This window comes from Phodopus roborovskii, unplaced genomic scaffold (assembly GCF_943737965.1).
Source record: "Phodopus roborovskii unplaced genomic scaffold, PHOROB, whole genome shotgun sequence".
In the NCBI taxonomy this organism is placed as follows: domain Eukaryota; kingdom Metazoa; phylum Chordata; class Mammalia; order Rodentia; family Cricetidae; genus Phodopus; species Phodopus roborovskii.
The window spans coordinates 45,586,982-45,613,027 of record NW_026126418.1 but is presented as its reverse complement, the minus strand read 5'-3'; the positions used below and the strand labels follow the sequence as shown (position 1 = coordinate 45,613,027).

At 41.0% G+C, this 26,046-nt stretch overlaps 1 protein-coding gene across 2 annotated transcripts in view; it reads right to left on the bottom strand.

Annotated features, from left to right (window-relative positions):
* Positions 1 to 13,868: 13,868 nt before the first annotated feature.
* Positions 13,869 to 26,046, bottom strand: part of Acvr1 (activin A receptor type 1) — a 120,589-nt gene continuing 108,411 nt past the window's right edge. For both annotated transcript variants that reach the window (XM_051184660.1, XM_051184659.1), the window contains exons 8-10: positions 25,362 to 25,559; positions 15,788 to 15,918; positions 13,869 to 15,089 (exon numbers count right to left, since the gene is read on the bottom strand). In XM_051184660.1, the coding sequence (XP_051040617.1) occupies positions 14,955 to 15,089; positions 15,788 to 15,918; positions 25,362 to 25,559 (464 nt within the window). In that variant the 3' untranslated portion in view covers positions 13,869 to 14,954. The remainder of the gene's footprint in view (positions 15,090 to 15,787; positions 15,919 to 25,361; positions 25,560 to 26,046) is intronic.

The window sequence follows — 26,046 nt, the reverse complement described above, 5'->3', positions numbered from 1 at the left end:
TTTCTTTGGGTGTATAGAAATTACTATTTTTACTATGTATTGGATTATTGGATATTGTATATGTTACATAGCTGAGAAGGCAATTTCGTTACATTAGTTTAAATCACTTTGGATCTTGATCTATATTTTAAATGGATTTTTTGGTGTGTGTGTGAATCACTTTGTTATTTAGGGAACTTGTTTTTATTGTTCAGAGTAGACCTATGAGAACCACTGTTCTAAGGTTGTTACAGCCTCAGTACTATGGCATACCCTGAATCAAGTTGCTCTGAACTGTCCCTCATACTCACTGAGGTTCCATCACTCAGGCTCTTGTAACAACTTCCATCCCTGTGTAAGCTCTGAAAATTACTGTATTATAGCAAATCTGAAGCTAGATAACATTACAACAGAAAGGTATATGTTTTGTTCATACTTTTTAAGACTCAAAGGCTTCATACTAGCATCAGTCCAGCTGTAGGAAGGACCTCATTGAGGATGGCATCACAATCATATCACAAGACAGGAAAACTAATAATAACCAAGGACCCACCTGAGCCCCACCTGTAGTGATCTCAGCACTTCCCATTAAGCCTTGTCTCAAGTTCCCATCACCAACCAAGACCTCAACCATTGCATCCTTTAAGAATACTTATTCCTGTAAGGAGTAAGGTTTTTCCGCCCGCCGCCTGGTTTTGTCCCGCCGCTGCGCCAACCCCAAATAATACATTGAGACTCTGTATTTGATATAATTCTGTTGGCCAGGTACTTGTTTCTTATCCACTAGCTCTGTCTTAATTATTAACCCATTTCTATGTATTTCCACGTGGTCTTACCAGCGAGAGGCGGCTGGCGGTTCTATTCTCTCCAGATTCTCCATGTTGACCCCTCCTTCCTCCTTCCTATTTCCTCCTTGTCTCCTAGTCCCTCCTATCTTCCTTTCCTAATGGCCAACAGTGCTTTATTCATTAACAAGTATGAGAAACAAACATATACAGAACGACATCTCCCATCATATTCCTGAGATGTTCCGCCTCTCAGAATTTTATTATATTCATTTGCAAATCATTATGCAGCCAGAGACTAAAGAACATCACTGTATACATACATATCTCCAATGCCCTTTACCTAGTTTCCTTCTCTCTGGTACCTGACTCCATAAATCCTCACTGTCGATTTCTGGTTTCTCCAGCCTCCTCAACTAAGCAATATATGAAGAATATCTGTGATGCACAGATGGAGAACTGGGGGCAGGTGGGTCTCCATCTGTGCATCACATAGGTCTAGCGTGTGTGGCTTGCCTCATTGGAGGCTTACTCACTTGACTTGCTCTCTCCCAGAAAGCTGCTATGCCTAGAGCATGGACAGCTTTCCTTCTCCTAACCACCGTTCAGTGTGTGGTGGTAGAAAACTGGCTTTAGATATTGCAACTTGTTTTTGGATATCTACTGCCAGAGGGTAATTAGGGACAGGGCAACTCTCATAGGCAAAAGTACAAGCCTTACCGTTCTTAAATGAATTTTATTAGCAAATTGAAACAAAATTAATTTGACAAAACTGACTCATATCAAGGTGAACTGGTCTCCTATTTATTGTCATAACAAATTACAACAACCTTAAGGGCTTAAATCACATAAATGTGCTGTGAGTTCCAAAGACAGGTCCAGTGAGATGGCTCTGTGTAGAAAGATACCTGCCACCAAGCCCAACATTGTAGGCTTAATCCTGTCACCCACATGATAGGAGATAACTGACTCCTTTCTATATGTGAGCTGTGGCTCAATGACACCCCCCCCACCCAAGTAAATAAAAATGTAACAAAAAATGGGATAGAGGAGCTGGAGAGGAGGTCAGGGGTTAAGAGTATGTGCTGCTTTCTCAGAGAATCCAAGTTCAGCTTTTAGCACCTTCATCAGAAGCTGACAACTGTCTCTAACTCCAACTATGGGGGGGGGTGGTTCTGACACTTTTCTGGTCTCCAAGGAGACCTACAGACTCTCTCTCCCTCCCTTTCTCTCTCTCTTCTCTTTCTTTCTCTCTCTCTCTGTCTCTCTCTCTCACACACACACATTCATACACACAAATATATACCCACACATGGGTGAACAGGCACATGCTCACACACCCTTAAACAAGGGTTCAGCCAAATCTAGTTAACGAAGCGTTAGCCATCTTGCATTCCTCCCTGGAGGCTCTTCCACAGGGAAGCTATCTCTCTGCCTGTAACAACTTCCAGCAATCCTTCCCAGCCTCCCATCTTCAAAGCTAATTACAATGGACCCCTTCTGTCATCTTTTCCCATCCGCACATCTAGCCCGCTCTTCTCCATCTCCTTTCAAATTCATGAAGCACTCAGGGAGTACACGAGGCTTAATCAGCTCCTAATTTTAAATTCAGCTGATGAACTACTATAATTCCACCTGCAACATGCACCCAACACTGACCACAGTTCTATGAATTGAGGGGCTGTTCACTAGCCACATGGGGCAAATAAACAATTCACCACCATATTCTTAGACTTGGCTTTAAATCTAAATCCAAAATAACTTCTTAGGCAACTTTAAATCTCCGCTGTGTAAAGCCTTAAGGATAACATTGGCAAGAGGCTGTCAAAACATAAAAATTAGCTCCCACTTACATTTTTGTGAGCTAGAATATAGATGGGAAGAAAAATTAAAAATTCACATATGTTTTTACGTTTCCTATATAGTCACAAGTTACATTAACTATATAAATAGCTATAGGTACAGAAAAAATTACTACATTTTATCTCCTACATGGTAACTGAAGTCTATATTCTAAAGCTATAGGCAGAAATGAATGCACACTCTGCTTTCAAAGATGTGGTCTCATTCTGGTTTTTATTTGGTTATAGTATTCATTTTTCATGATTGTACGGTTGTCCACATCAAATGTCCTGCCTTTAAGTGTTATTATTACAGTTGGGGGTGCAGCCTGAGACTAATGCTACATGGTCACCTTAAGGCATTAATTATGGTTGGTAGCAGTGAGGAAAGCTTCTTTCCTGTTGAATGTTACAGTGTGAGGAGAGAAGTCTTCCTTTACATTTTGCAATGTGAAAAACATCAAATGAACAGTAAGCCTGCTTGTGTGGGGAGACATTGGCAGAGGTGCTCAGTCAAATGTCAGCATGCTTGCGCTCTTCTACAGTTTCTCTCCTTCCTCATTTTTGCAACTTCTTCAGTGGGCTTCCTTGTGACTAGCTGCTTTCTTCTCAAGTCAGTGAAATGTTTCTGCAAAGGTAGACCCCAGAGTTTTTACTCCCGTGGATCCACTATTTCTCCCCAAAAATAATTGCTTGTGAATAATTTACTTATGATTCGGAGAAATGGTCAGCAAGTCAATAATTGCTACTTGTGTTCCTGAAATAGTGCAATCCTCCCAAAATTTATGTGTGTGTGTGTGTGTGTGTGTGTGTGTGTGTGTGTAGTGTTTCTGAAGCCTTCCTTTTATGAAAAGAAAAGTACTTTCAGACTATATGTGATATTATGGTTCATGAGAACATCAATAGAGATTATAGGTGTGGCTGCCAGCAGAAGGAGTCTCTAGAAAACACTTCCATGACTAAGCAGATTCTTCAAAAAGCTCTCCAGGCATTTATCACACTCCAAGCTGATGATGTTACCACCCTGTCATTTTGTGCCATGATGACAAAGCCACCCAACCCCTTAGATCTATCTTAGGAACTGCCATTTTCATAGGAGAACAAATGTAATGAGGTATCTTTGGGTAGTGCCATGAATTTGGGTTGGCACTTTCTTTTTTATCCTACGGTTGTTTGTTTTCATTGTCTCCATCTTTTCTCACCTGTCACCTCCTTTTGAAACCTTTGCTTAAACTTCACTTGATTGGGCATCTTTTTGGGCAACATCCAGACCACTGTCTTTTGAGTACTCATATATAATCTGAGTGTCTCTGGATGCTGAACAAGCCATGCACAACTAAAAATTTACTCAGTTCCCCCTAAAGCAAACCATGCAACATTCATGTAGAAATCCTCAACTTCAGGTTTTCTGGGGTCTGCATGCTGTTTTAAAATTTGATCCATTTTACACAGCAACCCAGAGTCCTCATGTGTTTGGAAAACAGGAAAAATTTCCAAGCCAAGGTCATTATTCTTCAATAAGCTAGAATGCATTTGGGAGTGCACTACTGAATATGTGCCCAGTCCAAGGCCTTAGGTTACTCTCAGCCTCAAGAGTTAGAAAAGCTCCTGTGGCTTGGGACGAGAGTGGAAAGACTCTTGTCAGCTTTGTGCAAGGTTCATCGGTTAATTCTCAGCACCAAAAACAACAGCAACAATGACAACAAAAACATAGCTGAATAGACGAACCCCCAAGAAGGACCTCCGAGATAAGGTCCAGCCACATTAATGACATTGCCACTGTGTACACTATGAAGGGAGGGGAAACAACCACTATTTATCATCTATCAAGCATGTGTTGTGAAGTGATACCTGCTATGAAGAAGCTCCAAAGCTAGAGGAGACTGCTGGGGAGCTAAGGATGCAGAGCATCCCTGTGTCAGTAGGTGGGATCAGAAAAGACTCTATTGGAGAACTAAATGAGTTATTGTAAAGCTCTAAAAGTATCAGCATAGAGAAAATGACTTTTGAAATTGACTGGAATGGCTTTTTAAAGAGGCCTCACTCCAAGGAACTTAGTATCGGTAGTGATAAAGTGAAGCAAGTTGGAGACAGAAGTCCAAAGCACCCACTCTGTTGAAATGGGTGAAATGGGTGAAGGTTCTGTCTCCAAGACTTCTGAAATTCAGAGGGCACACTACATCTTGGCATGGTTGCCTTTGAAAAGCTTGTCTGATGTTTCTTAGCACTTACTACATACAGGCTTGAGTCAGGAGAGTCAGCTGCAAGTGGTCCTAAAAGAAGAGGTTGATGGACCAGTGTCAGCTGGGCCGATGAAGAGATACAGACAAGGAAGACATGGCACATATTTAAACTCTCCTGAGTACTCATAACCTTTAAGAAATTATATGTACACACTAGCACATATTAATAAAAGCTGTATTAATAATATTCCATCAGGTATTAATTCTATCTACTGTCTTGCCAATACAAAATCATCTTTTTAAAAAAAAATTCAATTGCATGTGTTTTGATAGCACCTGCTTGCCTCAGATCATCAACAAACTACCGGATGTATTTCTTCAAACTGAAGTATATTCAGGGAAAGACCAATTACTTAAGTTTGGACTTAAGTAAGAAAATCTATTTAAAGAAACATGGCAAGCAACAACTTTTGTCTCCTTTTCTATGTCCTATGGCTGAGGAGCAGTCAGAAGACATGGGTCATCGTGTTGTCAATGGAAACAAAGCAGACAGCCAGATTGACTCCTTTGGACAAATCTGCCCTTTGGGGAACCTGACTCACTGCTGTTGAGAGGGTATTTTCCTCAAAATAAATGCATTTGCCCAATGCTGTTACAACTCTCCTCTGGTGCATGCTGCCCTATGGCATGGAACTCCTTTCCCCTTTTTTGATATTGCCAAGTTCCCACTGCAGAGCTTGTTTACCAGACAGGACATCAGGGACAAAGAAATCCCAAAAGCTGGGGACATGGTCTCCTACACATTAAGATTAGTTACTGCCAGCTCACAGCTTAGTCTCAACTCCCAAACTCTCACCACTATTAGGGAAGAATGGATTGTAGTGATTTTTCCCAACCCTGAAGGGTTCCAGAGGAAAAACACAAATGACTCCCTAATAGGCTTCATCTGGAGTAGCTCATCTTCACTGATTTAGGTTAACCTACATCAGTGAGATTGGCAGGTGCCTGCTTAGGAGGATCAAAGACACTTGCAATGTTTCCTTAGGTTCCTCCAACTATACTCTCAATCTGTGGGTTCTAAGAAATTGAGACTTCAAAAATTAACACTTATAAAATATTTTACTGACGTTTATGGTGTTCCCTTACCCAGGGTGTCTAATTCTATAAGTCTGCAGTCTACACTGGTAAACTCTACGTATAACAAGCTCCAGGTTCGTGTTGGTGACACTGCAGTGAAGACCACAATTTGAGAACCACTGCCCTAAGGCATCAACTCACGATCTGAAAATTAATCACTTAGCAATAAAAAAGGAAAAACTCTTCAAGCCACATGAAGCAGTAGAAGGGTTTCAAACAAAAGCTTCAGGAAGCAAAAGCCTGTGAATGTATGAATAATATTCAGTGTAAAGAAGCCACCTGAAAATGGAGAAAGAATAAAGTAAAATTAAAGAAAAAGAAAGAAAGCCTACTGTTTTGGTCTTTACACTGGGACAATAACAGTGCCTGTTTCTCCCAAACAAGTTGGAAAAATGAATAAATCATGGTTATTTGGAAAAGTGTGTAGGAGAACCTTTATTGGTAATGAAGGTTAACCAGGCCTAGGCTGTGCCTGCTCCAGCCTCTCCTAAAACTCTGAAAATCAAGAACCACAAGGAAGAAACTGTTTCCAAGTGACTGTATCCTAGAATAACGTTTAAGGGTATTTACAGGAACACAAAAATATCTGACAATCATTAAGATAAATTTCACAATGTCTGGAATCTAATAAGAAATAAAAACTACCAGGTTTATGGAGAACTAATGAACTATGTCCTCCAATGAGAAGAAAAAATAATTGAAATGATTCTATAACTGACACAGATGTAAAGATCGGCGGGTAAGGGCATTAAAGCAATTATCCTAACTATATTCAGCATTGCCAATTAAAGACGGAGGTATTTTCCAAAATGCTTACATTGAGCTATACAGGTTTAAAAAACTGCAACATGTGAGATGAAAAAACATATTTGAGGGATTAAGGGCTCACCAAGCATTGTAGAAAATATTAATGAATTTCATGACCCCAGAATAGAAACCATCTAAAATAAAACACAGAAGAAAAGAAACATGGTATTCACCAATGAACTGTGGGACTTCAGCAGCCTAAATAACTGTGAACAGCTGGAGTGTCAAGAGGAATGAAAGGCACACTACACACATAGTAAGGAGGATGACAGTGGATATCTCACAGGGAATAATACAAATAGGAAAACAGTAGAATGAGATCTGAAAAGTACTTAAAATTGCTAACTGAGAGCTCTAAGCTCAGAGAAGCAAAGAGTTCTCCAGATATACAAATGCTGGAGAAATTCATTATCAAAAGATCCACACTACAACAAATATGAAAAGCAAAAAGGGAGGGATGCCGGGTGGAAATATCAACCAGCACAATGGGAAGACCACCTCTGTTCACGTATAAAATTGCCACCAAAAGTTTGAAACTTGTCTTCAGTTTCCTGTAGGTAACAGGGAATTATCCAGATGAGGCCCTCCCCTCAGTGGATCACATCAGAGCAGACAGAGAATAGGGGTCTGGGAAAGGCTCTTGGGTAGCATAAATTTATCATATTTAGAATATTCTGACCAACTCAACAAGGTCCATACTTGAAGAGACATACTATATGTTTTTGCACTGGAATTGACTTTTAAGGACTTGCCCACTTTCTGACTGTACAATATATTGCTGAGAAATGGGAAATGCAATGGAGATGTTGGAAAGTATGACTGAGGAAACAGTAAGTATGGGTTTATTTAATCCTCATAACAAAATATGCCCATTTAACAGGAGAAACTGAAACAGGAGAAATGACTTGTCCTAAATTAAAAAGCTGCAAAGCCCCAGGCCAGGGCTCATCACCAGGGTGTCTATTATTAGACTCAATGTTCTTAATGCTATATTGCAGGCAGAGATCTGAAAAAGATCAGAAAAAAATAGTTTTTAAGTCAGAAGATCAGCAAAGAAGGTCTATCACCTAAATAACGAGAGCTCAAGATAGAAACAACCATCGAGACAAGGAGAAACACCTTTAAAAATTCTACTGAGGAAAAACTATGTAAAGGATTTATACTCAGATGACACAAAACTTCCCAGCATCAACAGGCAAGGTAGGATGATGTAGTATATTCCCACCCCCAAATTCTAAAGGTGCAACCTTGAGTACTGTATTCCTGAACTCAATGTAGAATAGAGATTTCCCAATCTAAAAGGTCTAAAATACTTCACTCCCACATATTCTTTTTCAGGAAATCACTGGATGATATAGTTTTGCTAAATAAATAAATTATAACGAATGTATTATTAACCAAGTTTCTTATACAAGAATGGGGCAAGAGTTCATCAGGTACTTAAGAAGGGAGACCCCGAAGAGCAATAATGGGGGCACACAGCAACCAGAGCATCCTGATGAACAACAGCATGACACAAGAGAATTTCAACCTTCTGGAGAAGCAGAAGGTTGACTTGAGAAGAAAGAAGAAATCCATCCACATCTGCAGATATGAGTTAGCAATAGAGCGCTTGACTAACACGTGTGGGGTCCTAGGTTCAAACCCCAGGGTTCCAGTGTGTGTGTATGTGCACACACGTGCACACACATTATTTACTTTAGGGAAAGCAAACTGTACAGGGAGAGAAATTCAATCATTGATGGATATCATTAGTACAAAATCAAACAATGGGCACTGACTTCCTCCAAAATTATACCCTAAAATACACTCTCAATGAAAAGAAGTTTCTGTTTGTCTGTTCACTGGTTACACACACACACACACACACACACACACACACACACACACTTGCATAGCAATCAACTAGGCACGCACTAGACACTCAATCAATATGTATTAAGTCAATGAATCAATTCAAAGAGGAAAGAGGTATAAACACATGAAGTTGAGGGTGAGAAAAAGCTGGTAAAAGCTGCATTCTCTTCCCGAATAGAAGTGAATAAGTAATGTCTGGAACTAAAAACAAAAACAAGAAATAGAAAGATAATTATGCTGTTTCAAAACAAAGGCCAAGACTTCAAAAAGCGAAAGGGGAGAGGAGGAAGTGAGACTGAGAAACACCAGGGGCCCGCTGCTTCCCATTGTCACTGCAGAGCTAGCTGCCTTTTCAGACAATGACTTAGAAAGTATTAAAATTGTAAATTGACAGAAGTAATTATCAGCCACCCACCAAGTCAGTTGGTAATTAACAGACTGGCCTAGCCTCCCAAGCCAGAACAAAACTGCTTTGTCTTTAACATTCCAAAGAAGTTTCTCCTTACATAAAGATAACCCGAGAGATAGCTCAGTGGGAAAGTGCTCACTGTGCAAGCATAAGGACCTGAGTTTAATCCCCAGCACCCTCATAAAAGCTGGTGTGTGTGTGTGTGTGTGTGTGTGTGTGTGTGTGTGTGTGTGTAACTCCGGTGCTGCAGCAGGGCCTCATACAGGCAAATGCCTGGAGCTTACTGGACAGTCCCCCTAATTAATGAATTAATGAGCTCCAGGCTGTGAGAGAGTCTACCTCAAAAACTAAAGTGGAGAGTGACTGGGAAAGACACCTGACATTAACTTTGGTGGTCACACAAACACTCAAATTCACAGGCGTCCAAATACACGCATACATGGACATGTATACTACAAAAGAAAATATGAAAAAAGTAACTCCAAACACCACACCACTCCTGAAAGATAATCATGTGAAATATTTTAGTACAGCTCGAGAGAGGGGTTTCTTTTTTTCCGGTGCCCTTTTTTTTTTTTTTTTTTTTTTTTTTTTTTTTTTTTTCTTTCTTTCTTTCTTTCTTTTTTTTTTTTTTTTTAATTTTACACCTGGCATGTAGATTTTAATTTAACTCTTAAAATGCTAAGCAGGGGTAAGCAGAGTCACAAACTCCATTAGCTTGAGGATCTCCAAATAGCAGATAAAGTATAGTGCACCTCCCTGCTACTGTGTCTGTGAGGCATAGCTGCTCATTTGGGGGCGAGGGACCGCACACACAGTGACTACTCGGGAGACTTAAATATTTGCTGGACCTAAGAGGTTCACATGGCTGACACTTCAAGATGAACTCTCCATAGAGAAGGCCAGTCATTTCCTGAAATGTAAATTACTTAGGTTTTGAAATGCTGTGTCCAAGATCCTTGATAGGGATGGGGGCTATAAGGTGGGTGGGACTTTTTTGGCTGGGGGGGGGCGGGGTTTGAGGCCAAAATGCTCAATACAATGCAGATGTATGGTGGGTAGAAGTCACTCAGGGGGTGCCTAGTTTATGTAGGAAAAATAATACTGATTTAGACAAACGGGTGAGAGAGAAGGGGAAAACATAAACATAGTGGAGATACTAATATTCTAGAAATAAAATGATAGTCCAACAGGTTCTTTTGATCTTCCTGTGTAATATAAATGCATGGAGAGATAAGACCACACAAGTGATTCTCTCTTAGTCCTTCCCCTAGGGAAGGAGGGATATAAACTAAGAGGTAAGGATGGGAGCAGGGATGGAGTCACAGGTAACTGAGAAGGCTCTGGCTTAAAAGCTTAAGAATCTAGTCCTAAGTCTAGAACTAATTGGTTGAGTAATCAGATTACTGCCTCCATTTTCTAACCTTCCAATTGGGAGCATAAAATCTATGCTGTTGCCTCATGGTGGCTAGAAAGAGGCCACGGGACAATGGTGGCATCAGTTCAATGGAGAGTCAGGGACCACACAGTTCTTCATTCTATTTCAGTGCATTTGGAGAATGGTTAGCTAGGTCTGGCAGCTAGAATTGGGGAAAGGCCAAAAATATATTAAAGTTCACATGTAGGAAGCACCCAGAGGAGGCAGAGGAACAGAGGTAGGAGGGTTGCTCTAGAGTACCACAGTTTAAAGAACACCCGAGAGGGAACTGACATGGGATGCCCCTCAGAGGGTCAGGCCCTCTGAGGAGCAGCCCTGGCTTCTTGGAAGTATAGAGAGCGAGTGAGGAATACAGAAGGCTGTTTCTGCAAACAATAAAACAACTGCAGATTGGACCAAGAAGCAGTGGTGTTCTGGGAAAGAACTGCCACCATGATGTAGGGGTGGGGGCTGCTGACTGAACAAGACAAGATGCAGACTAGTAGACATCCTGGCTTTCTCCTGCCCTGCAGGCTTCCTCTAATTGACTCTCAATGTCATAGCTAAGTAAGTGGACTTAACTATAGTGAAACCCTCACAAATAGGCATATAAAACAGGTAGGCAACAGTCCCTTCTGATCAGATCCAATGCCCGTGGATGGTAATATGGCAGCAATCCACCTGAATTTTCTTACATACCTCGTGAAATGAAACATCTTCCCAAGGCTGGTGAGATGGCACTCAGAAGTGCTTGCCCACCAAGTCTGACCACCCGAGTGTGAGGTGAAACCTAAGATTCATGTAGTAAGAGAGAACTGACTCCACATGCACACATTGACACATGGCCATTCATACAATACACCCACACACACACACAATTTTCTTTTTTAAATGTCTCCTTGATATAACAATCAAGGGGCCTGTCTTGAAGGGCAGAGGAAAACAAATGTCCTCACTCCAGAGCTCTACAGCTAGGGCATGTGGCCCAGTGTCAGTGAGGGGAGAAGTGAACTTGGCAGACTGATGTGTGGCCAGAGGGTCAACTCTGATCTTAGAATTAAATATTCAGCCCTGGTTCAGCAACTGACCTTTTAGGACCTCAACTTCCTGCCTGGATGTGGTGAATCCATGCTGACCTGCTTTCCCAGAGGGCTGTTGTGTCTCTTCTTACCTCAGGCATTGATGAGTCAGTCAGTACCCAAATAAAAATCTCAGGCTAAGAGCACTGGCTGCTCTTCCAGACAACCTGGGTTTAAATCCCAGCACCCACATGGAGACTCTTAACCCTTTGAAACTCCACTCACAAGATATCAGACATCCTCTTCTGGTCTCCAGTCTTCATATGTGTGGTACAGACATACATGCAGACAAAACACACCATACACATAAAATAAAAAAAAATCTTAAAAAATTTTAATCTAGAAGTTAAAGTTCAAGTTCAGGGGCCAGTGAGTTGGCTCAGAAAGCAAAGGTGCCTGCCACCAAGACGGACAACTAGAGTTTCGTCTCTGAGACCCACATAGCAGGAGAGAAGTAATTCCCACACATTGTCCTCTCTGACCTACATGCAAGTACTATGGAACATGCATACCCCTAAAACAAATACAAATATGACAGCCAGGCAAACATGATAGATACATACATAGATATATAGATAAATACATAGATGTCATTTTTAAACTATGGTTTCTAAAAGAAAATTCAAAACCACTAAGGGGGAAATCAAATGGGGTCAAAAATTGCTTCCAAATAAGACCATTCTGAAACCTGAATATAACATACTGGTCTAGAAAACTAGATCAGAAGCAGTCAAGCTCAGTGGGTTGGGTACCCAATGACATCACTGTTGATCATCCAAGTCCAGGCTGCAATGAAGTGATGTACATCCATAGCTCACAATTAGCTGGTGTGAACTGAGAACTTTTCTGCTCCAGGAGAATGGCAAGAACCATTTAAGCCATCATTTACTCATTTTCTCCCCCTTCGTTTTCCTGAAATTCATGTACAACACCCACCAGAATGACTGAACTGGAAAATAAAATCCCAAGGAACTGGGGAAGATACAGAACAATCAGAACCCTTCTGGGAACACCCATTGCAGCCCTGTTAATAGATCAGGAGCATCTATTCACCAGACCCCTCGCCTGGTGACCCCACTCCTTCCCACACACGTGCAGTATGTTTCTACTTGTAATGTGTTCATAACAGCTGAAGATACATTTGCCTCTGATATGAGGAAAGCATCGTTGTGGCTGAGCAACAAGATGTGAGCAGGAAAATGCCTTCCTGGAGCTGACACTGTTCGCTGCTTTATAGGTTTGTGTTTCCATGGATGCGAACAATTCATAAACATTTATTTAATTCATTAAACTGCATACTTTTAGTAGTCAAAAATCTTAATAAAAATAAAATGATCCTGTTTAACTTCTGAGTATATGAGCAAAAGACTTGAAAGCAAGAACTCAGAGTTACATGTGGATTGGTATTCATGGCAACCTTCTTTTAGCAGTTCAATAGCCCCAAAATTGGGAGGGTCCATCCATAGATGCACAGAAAAACATGATGCTATATACACACATGGGATGTTATTCAACCCTGAAAAGAAAAGTTCAGACATATGCTGCAACATGGATCAAGCCTGAATTCCCTGTGATAGGTGAAGTAAATCAACTTCCACGAAAGAATAAACACTGCATGATCCCACTCGTGTGAAGAGCATGGAGAGGTCAAACTCACAGAGAGAGAAAGCTGCACAATGTCAGAGGAAATGGAGATGAGAATGAGGAAGTTAGCATTTAATAGACAGAATTCGGGTTTATGAGAAGGGACAAGGTCTGTGGACCAACTGGGGGAATGATGACTTAACCGTAGATTCCCTTAATGCCTATGCTCTGCATATGTTAAGTTTATTAAGATAGTTCTTTTCACCCAGTGTGTAACCTCAATTAAAAAGTCCATTTTCACCTAAAACAAGTTGAATGTTATTCTACTCTATGCCACATAAATGTACGCTAAGGAAGTTACTAGCCACCTGCAGAAGACCTTCAGGAGTCCCCACCCCCTTTTTGTTGCTTACTCTAAATCCCATTCCATGCTGTTGTAGACGGGAAGAAAAAAGTGAAGGGCAGACTCCCAGGCACAGTGGGGTATAAGGCTCTATACTCACTGGAATGCCAAACTATACAACAGCTGTCCTCCTTTTCAGGGTCACAGCCCAGAGTGGGGAACAAGTGGAGAGCCTGTACATACACTTTAAATGAGGGAGGCCCAGTACAAAAGAATGGGGGGTTGTCTCCAATTCAAACTGTGAGCTAGCCCCCTAAGTCCCCAGACTCCTTACTCCCCTTGAAAAGCAACTTCAATTTTCAAATTAATTTTGTGTCTCTACTCCTCCTCAAGGATAGCACATTAGATTACACAGAGCTTTTTTATACATTAAAAAAAAATTCACCATTTGACTTGAAAACAGTTTATTTAATTTATACAAATAACTACTAAATACAAAAAGTAGATTAAAACAAAATAGTTATTTTTTTTTTTCTGGCAGAGTTTAAATGCACATAATGGATAATTCCGAAGAAGATGCATTTTCCCCCACAGCGTTTGGGACTAAAATTCTACTGAAATCTTTGCTTCTAAATCAGTAATATATTGGGTGGTGTCGTATTGGTAATGACTAAATACGTTCTGCATACGAACTGAAAAGAAAGTTACAGTCTACACACATAAAAAAAAAAAAAAATGTGAAGCACTTAAAATGTGAATTTAACTGATAATAAAAGAAAATGTCCATTTCAGAGTCTAGTGTTAAAAACGTTTCGGTAATAAAATCATAAGACCACATAAAAATAAGCTTTAACATATGCATGAAGCAGTTTTGTAAAAACTGCTAAGTGCACAAGTAATAAATAATTTGCAAAGTTGTGTATAAACAATTCCTAATGTTCGCATCGTTGTAAACATCAGCACGTGTGTAAAATGCAGCAGAGTCTAACATTACATTTTTTTGTTTTGCCAAATTGAATTCCTATTATCCAAAGACAGACCAGTGGAGTACGCAGCCGATGTTTTGGCAAGTTGGGTCTTTAAAATTAAGGGTAACAGTGCAAGTAAGGAATGCACAGAATTCCTAGTGCAACAAAGAAGAGTAGTGCAGCCAATATTGCTGATTAAGAATTCACCACCTCCTTGAGTTTCCCGTGGGGAGTGTCTAGGAGACCCGTGAAAGATATGCAAAGCCACTGTCTTAATGCCCAGATCTCTTGTAGGATCTCTCTGTGTTCCTCCAGTCCCCTCCCTTTGCAACCACATCTGCCCACCATTAGTCTCTGTGGGGGGGAACAGTTCACCAAGTGCCCAGGTCACAGTTTTTGAGTGAGGTTAGGGTGGTTTCGGTGTCTCCCCGGAACGGAACATGGCTGGGAGAGACGGCTGTCGGGAGGGCGACCATGGTTCTGTTCTGACAACTGGTCAGGCCAGCATTAGGTCCCAGCTGGACAACGACAGTGTTGACTCTTCCTTTTTGACACCATGAAAACGTCAACAATCCGTTTTTAATTTGTCTAGGGAATTATCGATTTTGGTCAAAGTCTTTTTGATACGCAGAGCTGTGAGTCTTGCAGATGGGTTCTGATACCAACATTCTTTCATGAGCTTCGCCAGGGACGTTAATGTCTGGGGAGAGAAAAAGAAACATCACACACCGGGTTTTTAGTGGTCCTGGAGATGGGGCAAATGTTGTGTCAATTGTTTTAAAGAACCCTGCAGGTCTTGAGAAGGTGGCCACGCTATAGCCATGTTCTTTAAGCAAATACTCAAGGCCTTAGCCACCAATGAAGACACCAGGCAGTGTTCTCTGAACTTCTTTTGAAACTTATTTTACCAGATAAATGCCGAGGCCAATGCCCTTGGATTTTATTTTATAGCTACTAAAAGTAACATTACTAACTCAGAGATAAGAGGGAAACTGTAGAAGTGGCCTTGGATGTGCTACCACACTATAAGCACCAATTCAGGATCCTCAGTGTTGAGCAGTCTGCTTTTAGAATCTCCAGTAAGCAAATATGGTCAAGAGTTAATTACCATCACTCAGTCTCTTGGTTTATACATACAGGGGCAGCTTTAGAGCAAGGGTAATGAGTGATTTCGTTCTCAACAGTGGTCACACATGGACACTTGTGTGACTACAGTCACTTATTAGCAACAGATTATGCTTCATCAAGAACTATACCATTTTCCAAACCTACTCAACTAGGCTTTAAGAACCTACATAAAACTGTGTAGAAGGGCAGCTGTGCAGTGTATTTCATGTAGATGCTAACCTCCAGGAAGCTAAAAATTGCTGGGATGAACTAATAACAGAGTGTGCTTACCGGGTCTGAGAACCATCTATTGGGTATGTTTGGCCTCTGTTGATCCACACAGACAACTTTCCTCATATCTTCAAAACTTGGATCATTGGGAACAACATCATAGAATGGTGGTTTGTAATCTTCCACTATACCTGTGTACAATATCATGAGAATTATTCCGGTTAGCAGGACTGTTTACACCTCCCCACCCCAGGGCTTTACTACTGTGTGTCACTTTCAGGAGTTACAATGTGACAGGATAAAGTACCAGTCATCTTTTTGCTATGTCAAGGCAGCTTTGGAAGCCACAGGCAGGCCCTAAAATAAGCTGAGAACAAGGCAATAAATACATGCCCTGCAGGAAATCAGAAGTATGAGATGAAGACATAAAATCCTCTTGTGAAATCATAAGTAATAATACTAACAAACAGTGTCTACAAAGAGCTCACAGCTGTCTGTAATTGCAGTTCTTGAGGATCCCACACCCTCTTCAGATATCCATGGGCATCACACATGCACACACACACACTGCAGACATACATAAGCAAAATACCCATACACATAAAATTAAAGTAAAAAATCTTTCTAAAAATATCTACAAATTTCTAGAGGCCAACAAACAATTCAAGACCATCATCCCAATCACTTTTTGTTAGGAAATTATTTTGTCAAAAAAATTCATTGCTTTCAAATAATCTCTCCCATTAGGGGCATGCAAGTAATGTGATATGAGGTGCTCATTTCCCCAGGCACTCACTCTACATACAGCCATGTCCTCAAACCACCAGGCATAAGTGTCTGTTTGGTGGCTCCTGCAGTTATTATCAGTATCTGTCTTTTAACAAAGAAGATGAATTCCACAAATCAATTTAAAACTTCACCATATGGAATTAGCAAAGTGACTGCCCTCTTATATCCAGGAAACCAGGGAAACTACTACTTGGTTTTCCTCATCAACAATGTGGTCAGTGACTAACTCAGTGGCTGGTCCTTTTCCTCCTTGAATGTAACTCACTTCTATTCCTAGACACACAGGGGGCTGTTGCAAAGGACAGAAGGAGGTTGTGAGTAAAAGGTATAATTAAGCTTTTGTAGCTCTTGCAAGCCCCTTAAAAAGCTTCAGTCCCCTTTTCATTTGTCACAGAGGTTAGTGAGAATCCACTCAGACCAATTTCACATAAATACAAACCACTTATACAAAGCTTAGAAATGAGGAGCATCTGCTCTAGAAATACTACAGAGTTTCTAAACCTCACAAACTCAAGAGTTTATTTTTAAAATGGAAAGTAGTCTTAAATTGTATGTTAAAAATTCTAGTTGACACTTTGTTAATTCTAAATAATGTAGCCATGTTATTTAGCTGCATCTGTGATGTGGATCCAAATGAAACCTTTCTGGGCAAGCATAAATTGCACAAACCATTGCTCACAGGAGGTGGTTACATTGTCTCCAAACCTTACCTATTTCTCTTGGAAAGATCCCAGAACACATTCAAACAAAAATGTCTTCAGTCTTCAGTTCTTGGAGAAACCACCCCAAACACAACTGAACATCAAGCTAAAAAAGAAATCCCATCTTTTATGGGGCCAGATATGTTCACAGGAAAGGAATAGCAAGGTGTTATTTACCATCTCTCCATTTATTCACTGGGATACACTTTGTATCCTGGCTTCATTCTTTAAAAATGTAGCATAATCACTGGCTATTTGTGGGTAACTTATTCAGTTAGCACCAAAAGGGTTATGTGAATTTGAGCAATAACACAAAGTTGGATTTTTCAGTAAACTCTCTCTCTTTCTCTCTCTCTCTCTCTCTCTCACACACACACACACACACACACACACACACACACACACACACAAAGAAACATAGGTGTATATAGGTGTATATTTAAAACACAAGACTAAATGAGCCCAACAATGTACATTGCCATACAAAACCCTAGTCCATTTGTGTTTCCATTTTTCATATTCTGAGCTTATTAAATGTCATGTGTTAACAAAAGGAACTGAGGTTTTTAAACAAAGACAACTTAATTCCTTGTGAATGGAAAACTAAGTCATGCCTTTCTTTCTTCAGCCATTGGCTCAGACTCATGATTTCCGGCTGACTCTGGCTACACTCCTCAAAAAGATTAACTAACTTTAAAAAAAATACTCCAGGATTAAAGTGCTGCATTCTTCTGCAGGAAACTTATTTGGGTCACAGAAAGCCATTTTCTCCCCTATTGGTCAAAAGTGCTTTGTACCTAGTATGAATGGGATGTCATGTTAAATGTGTTAAATCTGAGGGAAATCACATCTTGTGGAAGATAGCACAAGTATCTCCCTTTTTCCTTTAGATAATATAAATCTTGTATAAAAGTGTCTGAAAACTGTTGTTTTCTGGTATGTCTGTGTGCATATGTATGTGTTCATGCTTGGGAGGGGGTTGTATTGAGCTAGAAGTCAAATTCAAGTAACATAATTTGGGTGCCATCTATTTGTTTGTTTTTTCTATTGTGTCTTGTTCTATTTGAGATAGGGTCTCTCACTGGCCAGAAGCTTGACCAGTAGACTAGGTTGGCTGGATAGCAATCTCTGAAGCCAACCCTGTGTCTGCCTCCCAAGCACAGGGACTACAAGCATGTGCCACTATGCCCAACTTCTCTATGTAGCTTCCTGGGATTGAACTCACAATCCTTGAGCAAGTACCTACTGGCTCCCCAGCTCTCTCAATCCCTTTTTACGACACTATTTACTTTTACTTGGAAGGAAGAAATCTTATGTTTATGTGTTAACTCCTAAATAGATTGAGTAGTCATTTGATCCCCTTAACTGAGCCTGGCAGTACTGATGATGAGCAACAAAACAATGATAAACAGACAAAAAGAGAAACATCAATTAATATTAGAGACAGGAGCAATGAGATAGAGCTGAGAAGGGATATGTGTGGGTTCTAAGTAGTTTCTAGAAACTGGGTGTCATGGAAGCAAAGACAGTCCAGGCAGGGGGCCAAAGATAAGTGATTTGTGAGGCAGAAAAGAGGCCAGGAAAAGAAAAAAAACACCAGAGAGAGGGTATTTTCCAGGTGGAAAGTGTTCATGGACCCAGGAGATGAGAGGAGGCTCCTGTGAGTGAAACTGGTGTATGTGGTAGGAGGAAGGGGGAAGGCCAGGGTTGTCGGTGGGCTGAGAATTCAGGGTGTGCAATGACTAATTTGCTAGATACAGAATGACTGACTTACAACTGTTCCTCACCTTCTGTCTGAATGTGACAATCTGGCCATGCAAAAAAGACCCATGGATACAACACTGGATGAGTTTGCCACACCCTGAGCCAGCAAAGAGGACACCAAGAATGAAGGAAAATAATTAAAATATGCCCCTCATCTCAGCACTCTGGAGGCAGAGGCAGGGTAGTCTCAGTGTTTGAGGCTAGCTGCCATAGCTAGCCAGGGCCACTTCGTGAGACACTGTCTCAAAATAACAAACAAAGGAACAGACATACAAAATACTTCAAGTGCCAAGTGGGTAGTACAGACAGCAAATGATAAGAGGGATTCAGAAAAGAGGTGACATTAGACAGTTGTCAAAGACAGAACAGTCATGCCTGGCCTTCCCATTAAAGCTGTTGCTGACTCAAAGGGACTTGGGAAAGAAATCGGAGAGATTATTCATAACTTCTTCCCCCACAGCTTTGGGCATGTGCAGTTAATTTTTGTATAATTGGTGTCCATGTGTTGTGGCCCTGCCCCCTGGGGATGCCACATATGTCTAATGGAAAGTTTTCTGGTCCTTGGGCAAATCTGTCTTTCCCAACAGCCCTAACTCTAATATGTCACATGGCTCTGAGCAAGGCCCTCAGCTCTCATGCCATAGTTCTCCAGATCTTTAAAATATACATCACAAAGATCACGTGCAAATCAACAACAACACCCACTCTAGGAAGAACTAAGAATGGCCGTGTCCAGAAATAAGAGCTTCCTGAAGATTCTGTCTTGGAGGCCTTAGCCTCCACACCCACACAAACTGTAGTTTTCAGTTTATCAGCTTCACATAGCCAGTTCTAGGTCAGTCTGGGATACCAAAGTGAGAAGGGAGGGAAGGAGAAGGAAGAGAAAGAGGAAGGGAGCGAAACAGAGAGGGAGGGAGAGAGGAGGAGAGAAGAGGGGACAGGCGGGGACAGGAGGGGAGAGGAGAGAAGAGGAGGGGGAGGGAGGGGAAGAGTAGAAGGGAAGGGAAGAGGGAGGGAAAGGGAGGGGAGGGAAAGAGAGAGGGAGAGAAACAGAGAGGGGAAGAGAGAAGAGGAGGGGACAGGAGTGGAGAGAATTGGGTCCAAGAACCAATATGAATGAAATAAATAAGTAAATAAATTACATGGTAGAAGCTGCATTTGGATAGGCAAAATAAAAAATAAAATAAAATAAAATAAATAATGAAGGAGTATGTATGTGGATGAATTCTGGTGTGATAGGGTTCACAAAAGGACATTCAGTATTTGTATTACTTTATCGCTATGCCTCATAGCACAATGTCAAAATAATTTAATACCATAGCACATTTAAAAGATGACTAAGACATAAATGGATAAGGCTAGTTGTGCAGAAGACCCTGGCCCTCTTTCTTGTGCCAAATAAGTAAGGAAGAAGTTTGGATTCCAGAGCTCTGAGATCTTGCAGTTGTGGTTGAGGGGCTGTGGACATGAGTCCTGGAGACAGGGGACCAGGAACCCACAGCTGATAATTCTGAAAGCAGGTGGTAGAAGCCCAGCTCTGCTCCAGGCTAGGTAAAGGAAGCCTGTGACAGCTGTGTTATCATCGATGGCCTCCACTGCAATCCATGATAGATGGAACCATATTCATCAGAGTCAAAACCCAGTCTCATGGAGGTCAGAAGCAAAAGTCAACAGCCTATAATATAGTACTATGCAGTTGGGCATGGCTAAAATATTAAGCAATATTATCTTAAGATGTCAGAGGGGAGAGATGGGGAGACAGCTTCATGGCCACCCCCCCAACCAGAGCTGCATCTCCCACTCCCAGACCTAGCAAGACAAAAGCACCATGGGATGGAACATCTTGGAACTGGGGAGGCCTCTTGAGGACAGGGGTCAACGTTTAACAGCTGGGACTGCTACAAAAGGCAAAGATAATTGTCTTAGAGGAAGCAAGAAGGACACCAACTAAACAGCTTCCCATAAAGCTCTGATGTGATGCCTCCATGTTATTTCAGCATCAGGCCAACTGATGGTCCTCCTCTGTTTAGTAACTCCAAATCAGGGATATGAAATTCCAGAAAATCACAGGAGCAAAAAATAATCCTTCCTCCAACCTCGCCTCCAAGTTCCTGTCTCCAGTCAACCCCCTAAAGGTTAAAATGAAAGACTAAGTAAGAACTTTCAAATCGCTTTAATGAATATGGACATTTTCCCTGGGCAGATTCATCTGTTCACACCTTAGTACGCACTAAGGCAGTGAATTCACACCATGAAGCATACTGGACATCCAGCGTTGCCATGGCTCCCGTAACAAGCCATTGTGTTTGGGAACAGAAGCACATGTGGCTCTCTGGCAAACTCAAGGGTTCATTAGAAGAGGCTTCCCAAACTACATGTGCCAAACATACATTTATTCTAACAAATGTTTCCTAGTCTCCACCCCATGAGGGATGCAATTTTGCCAGCAAGGATATATTTTGTTTCTTTTTTTTTTTTTTTTTTCTGTGATACAATACTTTTTTGGCACATCTGAACGTGGATTTTATCACAAAATAATTAAAGTCAGGAAAATAAGAGTGTTCCCCCAGAGCCTTCCTATAGGCAGGAAAACAGGGAGACACATGTAACAGACGGGAGGGGATGAGGTAGGCAGTGGGAGGTGGGAAAGATCTGGAAGCTACTGGAAAGGAGGCAGAAAAGGCAGCCAATGTACTCCCTACACAGCAGGCAAAGAATAGCTGTTTCATTGATGTGATCTCATTTAACCACCATGACCTTTTCAAGTTGGCACTATCAATATATTTCCAATGGTGAAACAAGTCTAAATAATAGTGTCATAGTATAATATGAGAGCCTGGGATATTATTGATTCTCCTGTTCCAGCAGGCCCAGAAACAGAGACAGCTCCAAGGGATTTACCCACACAGGTCTCTGAGTATCACCTGAGAGCCTTGGTTCCAGGTACTGGAAAACAGAAACACACAGCAGGAAACTATAAAGCCACCAAATGCCAAGAGGCACGCAGGTTTGCCCTTTAGCCTTCAGACACTTGCTAGCATTGTTTCTTCTGCCTCCTCATGTTGCCTCTAGTCAAACGTGCATATTCAAACCCTGAACATCACACTTTCCAACTCAGAAGTCCTAATTTGGAATCTTAGCATGAGCTGGCCTTGATTCTGAGGCCGACTCCATCTTTCACTACTTCTCCAAGCAAGCCCCTGCCTTTAGCTCCTACGGAAATCCACACAGGAAAGATGGGAAAACCCGTTCTTCCCTAACAATTCCAAATTCGGTATCAAGGTAACACCTCTAGTAAATTCCAAAAGATTCTACTGAGAAATTCTTGACCGTGAAAATGGACTGGAGTTTCATTTCCTGTACAGAAACAGCATGAGGTTTATTACTAGTAGGAAATGAATGTAAAATCCCAATAAAAGTACAAAGTATGACATATTTTTATGCTTATGGTTCATTTGAGGATCAGTGCTCCAACAGAACTATCTAGTCATCAATTTTTATAATAGACTCTGAAATTTAAAGTATATATAATTGTAATAACCCTTCTTATTATGAGATGTTCATATACTTCAATGAGGTACATTTTATACACAATAATTCCGAAAATATATATTATTTTAATGAGAGTTCCTAAAGATGGTAAGAAAGTGAAATAGGTACACTGTACTCTGGGGTGAAGGAAATATTGTAAATTAGGACAACCCTTTTGGAAAGTAATTTGGCAATGTGTGCCAAGCAATAAAAACATCCATATTCTGACCTATTAAGTCTATGTCTTTTAAGATGAGATATTAAATTCCCCAAATGAAAAGTTACATGCACAAAAATGTCTACTTTAAGCCACAAATGGGAGACACAGGATATCAAACAATGCAGGAATGGTTACATTAATTAAATATCATGTGACCATTTAAAATAAGAGTGGAGATTAACTGAAGGGTTGCATATAAGAATGATGATAACAAGTGCCTTTAAACAGAACAGAGGAGGGAATGGGGATCATTAATGCAGGAGTGAGGGTAAGAGAACAGAATTTCTCCTGCTTTTCTCTCACTTTTCCTGTGCTTTAAAATGAGAGACGATATCCCCTTTTAAAAAGAAATAAACAAAAACAAAACAAAAAAAAATCACACATCACAGAACAGAAGCTCAACCCACGGGAAATAACTAGACGCCTAAACCATGAAGCAAAGAGGCCAATAAATCACAAAAACAACCAAAACATTCTCCCTTCCCCTCCCAGTCACAGTTTTTTTTGGGTTTTTTTGTTTTGTTTTGTTTTCCTTCTTCTTCCCCAAAATAACCTTAATCACAGGATCTAGCAAGCAAACTAACATTTGTTTGACTGAATTTTAAGCAGATGACTCGAACTTCAAAGTGACTACTATTAATCACTGATCTTTCAAACCATTTGGGTTGACACCTATGACACTGACACAAGGGACATTTGTGACACATGCTTACAAAGCCCACACCACACACTTCTGCCTAGCAGCCTGACTGGCTCTGGGCTGCACAACGGAAGCTGGGAACTAGCTACTGTGCAGGCCTACAGGACACCAGCTTCCTCTTTACAAGGGGAAGGTCCCCATCACACTACTTATTCTGCTACCAACCCTCTAAATGCTCTTGTTAAGACAGACTGAACCAGCTGGTGGTGGTAGCACACACATTTAATCCCAGCAGTTAGGAGACAGAGGCAGGTGAATCTCTGTGTGTTCCAGGCCAGCCTGGTCTACAAAGGGAGTTCCAAGACAGCCAGAACTACACAGAGAAACCCTGTCTCAAAACCAACAAAAACAAACAAAAGGACAGCCTGAGCAGAATCTGACTCCCCCCTCCCCCGCCCAGTTCTAAGGCACTCACTAATGACTAGGGAAAGGTGAGGAAATGAAATCCATGTGAAATTTTGGGCAAAGTTCAGAACTTTATAAACCAGCTAGGCAATCCCTCTGTTGCAAACTGGTCTCCAGTGCTTTGATGGCTCCAACTGAAAGGCGGTGGGTTGAGAAATATTACCAAAGAATGTCCATGGCTCCATAAAGAGAGAGAGAGAGAGAGAGAGAGAGAGAGAGAGAGAGAGAGAGAGAGAGAGAGAGAGAGAGACCTGAGTTCATGGTTGTTTAATCTGAAACACGTGCCATAATGTCCTTAGAGGGTATGTTAAAAATGGACACAGCGCTGTCACAGAAAATCCTATCATGAAGGCACACTAACTTCAGCTATTGCCCACTGAAACTATCAAATTACTCAACTCCATTTCCCTCTCAGAGCTTCTTAATCTCTGGCCCTGTCACTCACAAAAATTATAACTATTCCACAAATCTCTGCCATTAGAAAAAGCTGTCAGTGGATGGTGGATGCAACACAGATTTAGATTTCATGTCTTTTTTTCTAGCAGGCTTCAGAACTGGTATCGTAGTGGTTCACAGGAAGGTAAAATGGCTTTTGAAAACTGAATAAAACTTTAAACATCATTTTCTTCTCTTTTTAATGGGATGATTTCAGATATATATATATATATATATATATATATATATATATATATATTCCAGCTATGTTAAGTTCATCGAGTTGATTCAAGGGATTCTGTCATGAAAACCTCTCTGTGTTGTTGGGGCATGCCTATGAGGACAGAATAAGTTAGTGCCACCTAAATCAATGGTGTTTTATTATGTGAGGGTCACTTAAGTACCTAAGTGGACATGAGGGAGAGGTAGCTGTGGGAGGCACAGGCCAAAACACAGTGACAAACAGGCCAAGTGTGATGGCCCATGCTTTTAATCCTGACACCTGGGAGTTCCAGGCTAGTGTGGCCTATATAATGAGGGAGGGAGGGAGGGAGAAGAAATGCTTTCCTATCAGCTAAAGCAACACCATTTTATAAAATTAAACAGATCAATAAAAGCCACCCTTCCATGGTCCTTGAACATAAATTAGATTCATTTGGAAAGTACTGAATGCTTCTTATAAAGGAATGCCTTCCAAATGTGGAAATGGACTTCTCTTGATAATCTAATGATACGAAGATAATATTTCCGTAACAGTGAGGTGCTTACATAATTGCTGAACACTCCTCTTACGTTAAATCTAGCTTACGGAGGAACTAAAAGGGAAGGACAGTGAGAAGGCAGACAAACAGAAAGCCAGAGCAGGAAGGGAAATAAGGATCCAGGGACCCAAACGAAAACCAAAAAAACAGCTTTTCAGTTGTCTTTTCTTCTGTAGAACTTCAAACACAATGCCATTACACACTTAACCCACCGTAAGTCAGGCAAGTAAGATTTGATTCGAGGAACAATACACCTTCCATATTCCCCTGTACCTTTTGGCCACGTGACATCAAGAGACCACGGACAAGGACAATATTGCACACTTACCATTGCTCACCATCCGCCTGGCCACTTCCCACAGGACAAGGCCAAAGGCCCAAATATCGACCCTCTTGTAAGAATCAAAGCAATCCACTTGGATGGTTTCATCTAGAACTTCTGGAGCCATGTAGCGCTTGGTCCCCACACGGGGGTTGTTTCCCACATCAAGCTGATTGGTGCTTTGGGAATGCATGACTGCTAGGCCTAAATGCAAAAAGACAAAAGTATAATTAGCCATTGCCTTTCTCCTACAGGGCAACTGCAGGAACCTAAAACAACCCCAATCAAAAGCGCCCTCTGGTGGTTGGTGTCGCTGATGTTACATCTAGAATATCCTGAATATCCCCAAATTAATTGTAACTTTGGGCATGAGAACAGGAAAAAAGAACTAATTTTAGGAAGATTATGAGACTACCAAGTTAATATATGAAGCTCTAGGGGATACAGTTTTTTGTTAAATGCAGAGCAAAACACTAAAGAATTATGAGGCCACGTTTGAAGTCCATGGAAAAATAGGCTCATACACATTCTATGTGAACCTCAACGTGGCTTAAAAATCAGCAAAGTAAACTCTCAAACAACACCACTACTCCCACTTGTCTCCAAACACAAATTTTTGACAGTGTGAGACCAAAACCCTGAAGAAATTTATTGCTCCACAAAGGGCAAACTACAACTGGTTTTGGTGTAT